The sequence below is a fragment of the Sinocyclocheilus anshuiensis genome, unplaced genomic scaffold, assembly GCF_001515605.1.
Source record: "Sinocyclocheilus anshuiensis isolate Anshui unplaced genomic scaffold, SAMN03320099.WGS_v1.1 scaffold860, whole genome shotgun sequence".
NCBI lineage: Eukaryota > Metazoa > Chordata > Actinopteri > Cypriniformes > Cyprinidae > Sinocyclocheilus > Sinocyclocheilus anshuiensis.
This window is the reverse complement of record NW_015548288.1, coordinates 845,791-859,077: the sequence shown is the minus strand read 5'-3', so window position 1 is coordinate 859,077 and position 13,287 is coordinate 845,791. Positions and strand designations below refer to the sequence as shown.

The window sequence follows — 13,287 nt, the reverse complement described above, 5'->3', positions numbered from 1 at the left end:
GCTCTATTCTAAGAGAGACGTGCAAAATGTGCAGTTCTTAGAGCAGGATTGAGAAACCCCAGAATGATGTGTATATAACCCTTCCTAAATGAAGACTCTTTGAATTACTGAGTGCAAATGAAGGAAATCCTTTAATGACTGTTAATGTGACAAGGTCATTAAGTCAGAAACATGGATGACATACATGTGGTCATTAAAAATCCCAGGATGTCCTTAGAAAAAGAGTAGGGGTGTAACCCCGGCATCCTGGCCAAATTTGCCCATTGGCCTCTGACCATCATGGCCTCCTAATCATCCCCATACACTAATTGGCTTCATCACTCTGTCTCCTCTCCACCAATAAGCTGGTGTGTGGTGGGCGTTCTGGCGCACTATGGCTGCCGTCGCATCATCCAGGTGGATGCTGCACACTGGTGGTGGTTGAGGAGATTCCCCCCCTTTCATGTAAAGCGCTTTGAGTACCCAGAAAAGCGCTATATAAATGTAACTAATTATAATTATAATTATTACATGAATTTTAAGGGAGACAAAAGCCGGGGACAGGGGGCCAAGATGTCCATCACCACTAAGCAAATATTCAAAATTTGCTAATATAGAGGCCATCAAATAGGTGATAACTTTAATATATATTTTTTAGACACTGACTCATGTCTGCTCATTATCTGGGAAAGTAATAAAATACGGCTTATGCGGAGCTTCCCTAGAATAAAGTAAATACACATCATGCACTCCGCCTTCATTGAATGACTTTTAATTACTGCATATTGACTTTGGTCACAGAAGCATTGAAAATGCAATACAGCCACTTAGTCAACTGCATCACCCTTCTAAACACAGACAGCTCAATCAACAAAAGCTGTAGTTTAAGAGGTTTTATGTTTCATTAACTGCAGATTAGACATCTATCATAACAGTGGACTGAGCGGGAATTTACTCTCAGAAAGTTAAATACATGATGTGTGATGAAGGGTCATCGATCGTCACGTCACAGACAATAATGAAATACAGAATCAATTTTTAAAATACCGTATTGGCCAGATGTACCTTTTGGAAAAAGACTTTTTAAAAACCAAATCTTGTTTTTTCTCAGTAAAACACATCTTGTCTTCAATTATTTTCATATTGCATATTTTTCCTATTTTAATTTTTGTTTTGAAAGTATGGTAAAAACTGGTAAAATGTACCAACAATCACATTTCAAAAATATACACTTTTTGATATACCATTAAAAAACAAAAAAAAAACAGGTAGCCCATCTGAATTAGGACATTTAGGCTATCCATCTAATAGTAGCCTGCCAACATCTTATTAACAGTAGAAGTTAAATCTTACTGAAGTCTTCAAATCTGGGTACTGTCTTACGTTTTAAAATCACAGAGAGTTTGGTCCCATCAGGCTAACGTGACAGTCACGACTCATGCAGCTGTAAGGTTTTCTTTTTCTTTTGTTTTTACTCGCGATCTTTACAACACGCATTACATTACGTATTTCATGGCACACTCGTTTTATGCGTATTTGGCGCCACCTATTGTTGTGGGTGTATTATTGACATGTCAAAGTCTAGACCCTGAATATAAGACGACCGCGTTTTTTCAGATGTATTTCCAAGAAAAAAACATCGTCTTATATTCGGGTCAATACGGGTACTGCTCTATGTTCCTGCGCTGCAAGAGTTGGATTCAATACCTGCACAGACATTCTATAAGATTGATGCTTATGCACCATTTGACGTCATCCCCATTTGCACTGTTTTGCCAATGATATCTAAGGAAACCCGTTTCATGAGTTAAAAAAAAAGGGGGTACTTGGGACGTTATTTCTCATAACTGTGTGTTTAAATCTCACAAATGTGTCTCACACTTACAACTTTATTTCTAGGTATTGCAACTACATATCTCACAAATGTGACTTTATTTCTGACAATTGCAACTTTATTTCTCTCAAATGAGACTTTATCCCACAAATGTGACTGCATATCTCACAATTGTGACTATTTATTTTAATCATGACTATTTCTTATAAATGTGAATTTATATCTCACTTGTGACTTAATGTCTTATAATTGTAATCTTATCTTGCAATAATTTCTTAATTTCTCAATCGCAATTTAAACTGTCCCAATCGCAACTTTATTTCTCGTAATTGCGTGACTTTATTTCTGACAATTGCAACTTTATTTCTCTCAAATGAGACTTTATCCCACAAATGTGACTGCATATCTCACAATTGTGACTATTTATTTTAATCATGACTATTTCTTATAAATGTGAATTTATATCTCACTTGTGACTTAATGTCTTATAATTGTAATCTTATTTTGCAATAATTTCTTAATTTCTCATAATCGCAATTTAAACTGTCCCAATCGCAACTTTATTTCTCGTAATTGCAACTTAATTGTATCACAGTTGTGACTTCAGATTTCAATGCACTGTTATATGTTCATATTGCAAGTGCAGTTTTAAAAAAGTACAATTGCAGAACTGAAAAGAGATGCTCTTAGAACATTACCCAATGTGTGTTATTCTGTGTCAACTTCTGCTCTATTTTCAGATTGAATGTGTGATCTTTAACGCTTTAGGTTGAGATATTTTGATCTGGGCTTGTGATTGGTAATCACTAATTTCTTGTGCATTTCTACAAGCTAACTGGTACGTGACATTCCTGTGAACTTTGCTAAACACCTTATGGCTGCACACTTCCTTTGTATAGCTACATAGCAGTGACAACAATAATGTACTTTTTCACAGATGCAAACCTCACAGAAAACCACACTGTTTTCAGTTCTCATAAATGCATTTATGTTGTGTGTAGCTGGTGCATGCGTGGCTTTGAATAGCATTGCGTCTTGCGTAGCTTGAGCAGACATCAGACGTCAATAAGCACAAGGCACACCACAAGATGGAAACAAACAAATCCAGAAACAGCTAGTTTAATGACATTTCAAAGGCTGTGCACTGATTAAGTTATTGTCTTCAGGAAACCTTGCCGAACTGTCCAGGTCATAGGCAAAAAAATGAAGTGCAAGTGCTTAAAGAAACTAATGCTGTAAAATATATTTCATCTATATATTTTTAATAATAATTAAAAAGCAGTTTTAAAGGGTGAAAAAGAAATCTAAATGTAATTTCCTAACTCCTTCCGATCCTTCCTTGAATTGTTAATTTGACTTTTTTGACAATAAATCTCATTGTCAATGATTAAGGGTTTAAGCACCAGATAAAATGGATAACACTATATTTTGTCACACCCGTTATGAACATGTCATGCATAAATTATATAGCACTATGCTACTTCACCCCCAGGGCCAGAACTTAGCATGAAGCCAGCATGTGAATCTTGATGATGTAATAACAGAAGAATATAGTTTTGTGCACTTACCATGTGCTGTTTTATTTCTTTCTGAAGGATGGATTATGGTCATGTGTGGTGGATGGCGTGCTGGGGCATTGGAGCTACCGTCATCACAACACTAAAATAATAACAGACAGAAAACTTAATGGGACTAAATCATGCTGAGGACTGAAAATATGATTATGGTTACAAAATCATTTATATTTTTAAATAAAGTATGATTTTCATTGCTGTTACTGCATAACACTTGTCCCTTTAGGGTCTTAGCAAAATGTACTATTCACGTTTTAACACGTATTATGGCAGTAGCACTTCCTTTCTGTCAAGTTATGCTATATTGTACTTTTGAAGGCAGCTCATGAGAAAGAAGCACCATTTTATCAGACAAATATGACGGCTAAAACTACATAATGTCCACTATCATTCAAATGGAGGGAGGGGGGGGGATAAAAGTTCTAGCTTTCATTGCCATTTTGTTCAATAAAAAGCAGGACATAAAAAATGACTGGATTTTTGTTGATATGTTAAAATGATATGTTGATATGATATGGCAAAGATGCCAAAAGTTGGTTCAGCGTTTCATTGTTAAATCCATCGTTTACACACATTCATGAGGGACACAAAAACGATCTTAGCCTTGAATGACTCAGGCATAATTTTGGCGAAACGAAGAGAGAGCAATGAGTGCGAATCAGGTAGATAAATATTAGCCTAGTAGATATTTTATGCATAGACATGTATGTGTCAACTTGCAGTGACAGGAGCGTGCAAGACTGCGCGCTAGGGGCGGAGTTGGCAGAAAGCTCTCAAGGAAAAACTTGTGATGCGAGTCAGTTTAGTGAGACTGAGGGCATCCGTGAACTACACACCTCTCTCGAGCAAAAAGACAGGACTGAACTTTTGAACTTGTGAAAGACTGCATGTGTACCCGACTCCGGCGAGTCAAAATGTATCCTAATCCGAGACGCGCTTTTGAGATTTTGGAGACGCGTAACGGCGCGTGAAACGTAGATGTGGAAAGTATGACCGTGGGATCTTTGACAGCGATTGAGGAAGTCATCGTTTCACGCTATGTGTCTTAAGCGCATGATTTGATTTGAACATCAACCTGCATGTGAAAACAAAAAAACAAAAACAACAACTCGGTGAAGATGAACGAAACGAGCAACAGTCATGGCAAGGAAGGTTGGGGCCCTACCATCCCGGTCATTATGTTCATATTTGGAGTGGTCGGGAACGTAATTGCTATCGTAGTGCTTCGAAAGTCACGGAAAGAGCAAAAAGAGACCACTTTTTACACTCTGGTGTGTGGACTTGCCGTAACTGACCTCTTGGGAACAATGCTTGCGAGTCCAGTCACCATTGCCACCTACGTGAATGGAAAGTGGCCCGGTGGGATCCCGCTGTGTCAGTATTCCGGCTTCATTCTACTCTTCTTCTCCTTGGCAGGTCTCAGTATTATCTGTGCCATGTCCGTCGAGAGGTACCTCGCCATCAATCACGCGTATTTCTACAACCACTACGTGGACCAGCGGGTGGCAGGCTTGACGCTCGTGGTGATCTATGTGTCCAATGCACTCTTCTGCGCTCTTCCCAGCATGGGACTGGGATCCGTGGTGCAACAGCATCCAGGAACCTGGTGTTTCATTGACTGGCATAGCAACGACAGCACGAACGCCACTTTCTCCTACACGTACGCCGGCTTCAGCTCCGTCCTCATCCTCGCTACGGTCCTCTGTAACGTGCTGGTGTGCGCGGCTCTCATCATGATGCACAAGCGCTTCGTCCGCAGGACCTCGCTGGGGACGGACCAAGCGCGAGTCGCAGAGGTCAGGCGCAGGCGGAGTTTCGTGCGTCTGGCTGGCGCGGAGATCCAGATGGTCATTGTTCTCATAGCCACGTCCATTGTCGTGCTCATCTGCTCCATCCCTTTAGTGGTAAGTGGGATGTGGTGGTCTTTGGGAAATGACAGAGTATTTTGATTTAGAGGATGTTGCACAAAATGTATTAATGTGGGGAAACTCGGCTGAAAACAACAAATCAAAACTTAAACCTTCAAAAAAGTTGGTTTGCCAGGTGATTTGCTGGTTTTAGCTAAGTAGCTAATAAAAGTCCTCGAATTAACATAAAACGTAGCTTAGGTACGGTACAGAAGAGTATTTTTTGTCACAAAATTATGTGAAATAGTATCATACCTATTTTACAATACTGTACGTTGTAATTGTATCTACTGTAAAATTGTATATGAAAAGTATGAATTACATCATAATTTACTGGGCAATATATAGGATACAGTTGTACAATAAAATATTGTGTTGTTCTATAAATTAAAAATATGGGATATTTTGCCCGTGCAAACCAACCATCACTTCTTACATTTTATTTAGACAAACTACTTTTATTCTGTGATCAGTTTATTACATTAGTGTTACACTGGTGGTGTTTTGTGTAGGTAACACTGAGATGCGAGGCTCAACTAGGTTGATATGCTGATATTATATAAATTAATAATGACATATAGATAGTATTGAAAAAATACACAGTCAAACAAATACATCCCATAATGCTTATGTTTTTATATCTTTTCACAATAAAAAATATTATGATGTGTTCTCTTTTGCCCTCAAAGTCTTTTAGTGAGTTTTGGGTCTCTGTCTATACTAAAACACTAACAAAACACTCATACAGTTTTACATACTGTAAAATTTCAATCAACACTTGATAAAAAGCCTAAAAGGTTGTCACAGGCACAAACTTAGTGCATGAGACATCTATTGATTGTTATCTATTGATGAGAGATGTTGTACGCAAAATGTAAACTGTATGGGATTGTATCTGTATGTATGATATGTACACTGATTATTATGTGTTGACTCATAGTGGAAAGCCTGAGGAGATAACCGATATCTGATATGAGTGCATGTATCATCATTTGCTGTACAGCTGTTTAAAAAATCAAATAGTAAGAAATCTATAGATAACTATAGATGAAAAAGTAAACAGATAATGTCTTGTTTCCTGTCTAGATGCAGGTGTTTGTGAACCAGCTGTATCATTCTCCAGTAGAGACAACAGAGCTGAACCCAGACCTTATGGCCATCCGAATTGCCTCTGTCAACCCCATTCTGGACCCTTGGATCTACATCCTGCTGAGAAAGACAGTCGTGCAGAAGATTCTAGAAAAGATCAAGTGCCTCTTCTGCCGTATCGGTGGGAGGAGACACGGGAGGAGCTCTACAGAGTTCCACTGTGGTAATGGCATCCACAGCTCCTCGGTCATGTCTCGTGATTTGCCGTCGCTGGTGCTGCCCGAGTTGCCAGAGGTGATCAGCACGTCGCAGATGTACCTGTATCCCCTGGAGGCGGGACAGGAAACGGGCTGCTGCAGTGACTCTATGCAGAGCAGGACGTGTTCAACTTCAACCGAGCAAACCCTTCTGCGGGACTCTCAGGAGGTAGAGCTCAGCAGTGGAGAAAACAGAACGGAAACGGACACGGACTTTGTGAAATCACATTCATGCACGCACTCCAACACAAATGAAGCGCAGTGTTCCAAGCACCAGCCGCTGCAAGTGACCTTTACAGATGAGACTTTGAGCTTTCAAGAAAGAAGCATATGATACATGCTAAAAAACTGGCTTAATTCAACACGGCAGGAGGTGAAATACATTTCAAGAGCTTGATGTGAGTGTTGCGAATGGAATCAGAACTTCTCAGAGCGAAAATTGAAAGAAAGAATTCCTAAAAACTCATGAGACTGAAGAGAAAAGTTTTAAGAGAAAGACCAATCAAAGGACTAAACTTGGTGCAAGAAAGTGAAAAAAGTGCTTACTAAAGTAGGAAAAAGAATGTTGCGATAAATCTAGGTCAAAGCATGCAAAAAAAATGCATGATGGGGTTCCGGAAAGGGTGAAAGAGCAGAGGAGGATGGAAAGGCAAACTGGCCTCATTTTCTGGTAGTAACTCATAATGCATTACGAAAGAATGTGTTTTGTTAAGCAACAGGTTATGCTGACTGCATATTCTAAACAGCGAGGCACATTACAGCTCTAAAAAATGTGTCTTTAATTTATTTTAGGTTCTTGTGAATTTCTGCAAAAAAGGCCTTCATATTAGACAAATAATTCCACTGGGCCCTAATTGACTCATTTGATTGACCCGGGCAGAGGTTGTTTTTTTTTCCTCTTCTGAAATTCCGAATATTGATTAGATTTGATGGACGACCTTGTGGGTTGTACATGTGAGCAATTATCTACTGCCCTGCTTCAAGTTCCCTTTTTTGCAGACATTCTGGCGAGATCGCCATTAGGTCACAAGTTCAAGTAACCAGAGTGCCTTGTTAGCTTTTCTTATGCTGGAACTCGTGGTTTAAAATTTCCTTTTCGTTATGTTAAGGTGACCAGAACACTTTTCATTTCCATTGGTGAACTGTCCACTATTTCAAACTTATGTAAGATGTAGCTAAGTGTACATTCTTTGGAATTTCCATAATATGTACAATATTCTGTGAATTAACCAAGCAATTTCATATCCATGTTTACTAACAGTAACACCATCACAAAATATATTGGTACTGAAAACACATCGTACAATGTAAGAGCACATCGTTAATAGTGTTTATATTTGTTTCTTTTAAAGTATATGTAGATGATAGAATGTATAGTGAGGAGGTGAAATTGTAAAAGCTATTAAGATGTTGAATGTCTTTTAAGGTCATATGTTTTGCACTTTTAAATCCTTGTAACCAACCACTGAAGAAAATGTAAACGGTCACTAAGGTATTGATCAGTCAGTGGTTGTCAAGGAAGAACTGTTGAGTTCATCTGTACATACTTGTGATGTTAAAATGTGAACACTGTCTTGTTATGTTTTAATTTATTGTAGTGTTTTTTTAGACATCTGTGGACTGTAGTTATCTCTTCTCTGTGAGAAGGTCGAGTTTGACATAGTTCTAACTCATGTTGAAGCAGTTATATGGTTTTTGTTTCATTTCACATTTCTTAAGTGTATCAAAACAGTACAAGGCATGAATTTAAGCTACTTCGCACCATCATCTGCTGCATGTATATAAATGATTCAACATTACTGTGTACATTTTCACCATTTCATTTTCACATTTTCAAACACAAAGACAATCTTGTCTTGCTCTTACCCTCGATGTGACCCTCCAGAATGTGCAATGGCCAGCTATTTCATGCTGAAATAAACTCTTGAATTAAAAACAAATAGACAAACTGAAAACAAAAATCTTATGGTATTTGTTGTCGCACTCAAATATTAATATAAGCATAGTAGCTATAACATAATTCAAATATAATTGAAATTGAATTTGAATGAATTGAAATTTCATAGTCCTACCAAGTATTACAAATCAATTTCATATATAAAATATATTTAGATTATTACAAATGTTGTCATCAAATGAACATGCTGTCATTCAGCTTTAGGTATTACTGAATAAAATAATAAAAAAAGAAAATTCTCCACTTGCTATAAAAATTAAAGGCAAACTGTTAATCAAAAACATTTGAGAATTTTTTTGAGAAAGCCATCTAAAGATCAATTTTACCTAAATTAAATTTATGAGACATTTGGCATTCAAGCAAATAAATATGACTTAAGAGATGCAATAAAGTCATAAAGTCTTATGTCCAGAGCAAATCAATGAACAAAATTGATCTGTTCAAAAATGATAAACAAAGACCTGTATTCATTAGACGTGCACACTCATCCTACTCGGAGCATAGGTCATTGGATCTGTATGTGGAAAATGACAGATGACCCCAAATACAGCTTCAAATGTAATGTTTCCAATGTGTCAGCAATCCTTGTGTCCACTTTTTTAAAAGGTCAGAGCTCATTATATTTTAAGAAGAATAAAGGACTGGTCAGGTTAGGTCAGGTTATACCTCTTAAATTCTTGGATAAAGTCACCTCATTCATCATGTTGTATCCACATCCTTAAAAATATAAACTCTGACTCTAAACTCTGCTTTTGTGGTTCAAACTATATAGGTATCATTATATCATCCTTGCACGATGACCAATGCACAGGGACAGATCTGGAGACCTTCACCAACTGTAGACATCCGATAATTCCATTAGTTCATGAAGGGAAATCAGTTCTACTCTCCACTGCAAGTATTCTCAGCATGAATCATGCATTTGTGCACTTGCTATGACGTACAAACTGCCACCTGTCTCGTTACCATACGGATACATAAATGAGAACTGACAAAAGCGATCTTTCACTGCAGTTCTACAGCAGTACAGTCAACAGTCCATCTGTTTCAGGCACCTCCCTAAATCATCATTAGCGAAGACGTTAGTGTACTCATTTATTTGAATAAAGCAACAATTAGCAAAGGATTAGCGGGAGGCAGAAGGATGCTGGAAGCTTCCTCCAGGTCCCACAGGTGCTGAATTAAAAGCATTAGAGACGTAAACCTCCCAGTTTGCAGCCCACGCACACAGCTGAACAGTTTCAGTGCAGATATGAATGCCTATGAATAATGGGCTCGGTGGCAGTAACAGCCAAGAACACATACACATGTAAGGCTTGTCACAATGAAACTGAAATTGTGGGGTACTTAGTACAGATTAACAGAGTACAGCATATTTCATTTTGAACCATCATTAAATTTAGGGTAACAAAGTTGTTTTAGGCATTATATTATATTTGTTTTGGGTAATGAGTACTGTTTTTATGAAGATGTTAAGGTCAGGTATTCTTATGGGAGAAACCTGCAGCAACTTGTAGCACATTATTCAACCAAAAGCTGCCTAGAGGCCATTCACACCAAACGCATTTTTTTTATTTAAAAACGAGAGGCAGGGCAGTGAATGAAAAAAAAGAGCCTCCAAGTGTGGAAGCACATTAAAAAAATAAAAACTATTGAACAGTAGTGTTAGCAGCACAGTGGAATACAAAAATGTGTTTTTTTTTGTGAATGGTCCCTCCATATAACACGGTTTTGTGAGGTGCAAGGCAGTGAAGTCTAGAGATGCGTTTTTAGAATGCAGTGTCATGCGTGAGTTGCTGCAACCATTAAACATGTCCGTCTAGCGTGTTTACACAGAAAACGCCTTGGTTAATAACATAACCTTGGTTCTCCGAGATAACGGAAATGAACACTGCCTAGTGGAAATTCCGTTTTCTCTGAATACTGAAGCCTGATTTGTTAACATTCGTGTAGCTGCACGAACAAATGGCATTTCAGCTTGCCAAAACGGGCAGGCCCGACTGAACATATATGTGACCCTGGGCCACAAAACCAGTCTTAAGTGTCAATTTTTCAAAATTGAGATTTATACATCGTCTGAAAGCTGAATAAATAAGCTTTGTTAGGATAGGACAATATTTGGCTGAGATACAACTATTTGAATATCTGGAATCTGAGGGTGCAAAAAAATCGCCTTTTCACTCTAAAAAATGCTGGGTTAAATATAACCCAGCGCTGGGTTAAAAAGGGACAAACCCAGCTATTTCCTACACTCTAAAAAATGCTGGGTTAAATATAACCCAGCGCTGGGTTAAAAAGGGACAAACCCAGCTATTGGATTGTTTTGAGCCAGCGGTTGGGTTGTTTTGACAAAACAACCCAACCGCTGGGTCAAAACAACCCAATAGCTGGGTTTGTCCCTTTTTAACCCAGCGCTGGGTTATATTTAACCCAGCATTTTTTAGAGCGAAGTTGTCCAAATGAAGTTCTTAGCAATGCATATTACTAATCAAAAATTAAGTTTTGATATATTTACGGAAGAAATTTACTAAATATCTTCATGGAACAGGATCTTTACTTAATATCCTAAAGAATTTTGGCATAAAAGAAAAATCTACCATTTTGATCCATACAATGTATTTTTGGCTATTGCTACAAATATCCCCCAGCGACTTAAGACTGGTTTTGTGGTCCAGGGTCACATGTGTCGGAGCTGAGTACCATTTCTAAATTCGTTCTATAGTCTGCAGAACCCATCTCAACACAGCACTTGGCAGTCTGAGGGCGCTGTCAGAGCTCAGGCTCTGCCTTGGACTGAGGCTGAGCGGGCGATGGAGTAGGCTTTGCAGGTTGTTGAGCTGGCTGTGCCTTGTGCACGTCCTTGATCTTGGTGAAGTTTAACCAGAGGTGGTGCTTGAACGCCACCAGGCTGGCCATCACCCTGCCAATCGGCTGGGCAGTCGTCTTCTTAGCATGCAGGGCCAGGTCAGTCAAGTTGCGCAGCTCCTTGAAAGCAGCAGGGTCTGGGCCTGACTTATCCATGGCATTGAGAAGTTTGAGAAGTCAAATGCCAATTGGAAATTGCTCAATTAGCAGAGAATTTGCTCTTTGAAGTCGCCGGATGTCCGCAGGGGAGAAGTGCTGAGCAATAGTAGCAGGCTTCTTTGTTCTTCTTCCTTTGGAGTCCAGCGAGAAGATGATCTTTGCGCTGAAGGAGAAAGATTGTGATGATTCTCTTACCTCTGAAATATTCAATTCCATGAACTTAACAGAATTTGCCAAATCCAGAGACTAGTTCACCCTTGTTAACACTCATTGCAGCAGCCTGGTACTGACTAACGAAAACCTGAGAACCCAGAAGTTTTGACTTCCTGAAATTGTGTAGCAGCCAGCCAATCAGAATGGAACTGGCGATACAACCTTCACAGTGTTCTGGAGCTGAATGTTTTCCAGAGATTTCTCACAGTGGAAGTGTCACCAAGGAACCAAGCTGAGCCAAGCTGATAAAATGTTGAGATTTTATAAGTGTAATTTCACCCAAAGAAAATCACATAAAAATCCTTATATAATCCTATAATAAAGCATAATAACTAAAAGGCCGTTTTTAGTCAATAGTCAATTGATAATATTGCTCCCTGCATGACCTCTCTCTTCTTCTACGTGACATTTTAACCCATGACTGCATTACTGCTACTTCATTTCTTAGTGTCACTAACTAAACTCCAAAAGTCTGTAGATAGATAATGGAGCAAGTGTGTGTGCCCTGCTCTTCCCACTCAGTCCTGGTACATCATAGGGGTGGGTGATACTGCAAATTTTGGTATGGAGACAGAGCGCATTTAGGCCACGCCCACACCGGGGGAAAAACAATCCAACGCTCTCCATTGATTTCTATTGCTATTTATAACAAAAAAAAAAAACAGAACAATGCCTAAAAGCTGCTATGTGACAAGGTGTACAGTAAACAAGCTATAAAACCCAGAACTACGTTTTTATAAGCTGTCGACCCCCCAAAAAATGAGCGTTTAGGACAGTTTAGGCCAGGGGTGTCCAACCCTGGTCCTGGAGGGCTACCGTCCTGCAGATTTCAGTTCCAACCCTGCTCCAACACACCTGTCTGTAATTATCAAGCAGCCCTGAACACCATGATTAGCTGGTTCAGGTGTGTTTGATTCGGGTTGGAGCTAAAATCTGCAGGACGGTAGCCCTCCAGGACCAGGGTTGGACACCCCTGGTTTAGGCCGTTCAGTTGGATCATTTCTCAAAAGGAAGGTTAAGAAAAAAGGGGCACTGACATAGACCAATAAAATTTAGTTTCTTAATATATCTCCTCCTCTCAGATTCACATAGGGTGGTGAAATAATCCTTTGACATGGTTAAAAATAATTAATGGTTTTGTCGCCGATTACGTTTCCCTCCAGTGGGCGTAGAGTAATATGACACGTTGTGCTCTACTTTTGTGTCCTAAACGCTCGTTTTATTGGGTCGACAGCTTATAAAAACGTAGTTCTGTTTTTTTTTAGCTAGTTTACTGTATACCTTGTCACATAGCAGCTTTTAGGCATGGCTCTGTTTTTTGTTATAAGTCAGAAATGACAAGGAGGCAGCTTCCCGCAATAGAAAGTCAATGGAGAGCGTTGGATTGTTTTCACCGCCGGTGGGTGTGATTTTCAGATTATGATGCATGTCGCTCTGTCTCTATTGAACCGAT

General features: G+C 39.0%; 1 protein-coding gene across 1 annotated transcript; it reads left to right on the top strand.

Annotated features, from left to right (window-relative positions):
• The first annotated feature begins 4,140 nt into the window (after positions 1 to 4,140).
• On the top strand, positions 4,141 to 8,595 carry LOC107655926 (prostaglandin E2 receptor EP4 subtype-like). Its single transcript, XM_016443550.1, has 2 exons — positions 4,141 to 5,291; positions 6,381 to 8,595. Exons 1-2 carry the CDS (start codon positions 4,506 to 4,508, stop codon positions 6,972 to 6,974), a joined length of 1,380 nt encoding a protein of 459 aa, XP_016299036.1. The 5' UTR covers positions 4,141 to 4,505; the 3' UTR covers positions 6,975 to 8,595.
• The last annotated feature ends 4,692 nt before the right edge of the window (positions 8,596 to 13,287 follow it).

Bases quoted from the DNA above. Each gene is read 5' to 3' on its own strand.
- LOC107655926 (XM_016443550.1), top strand. From the start codon at position 4,506: ATGAACGAAACGAGCAACAGTCATGGCAAGGAAGGTTGGGGCCCTACC. The intron at 5,292-6,380 runs GTAAGTGGGATG...TTTCCTGTCTAG, and splicing joins TCTGCTCCATCCCTTTAGTG to ATGCAGGTGTTTGTGAACCA.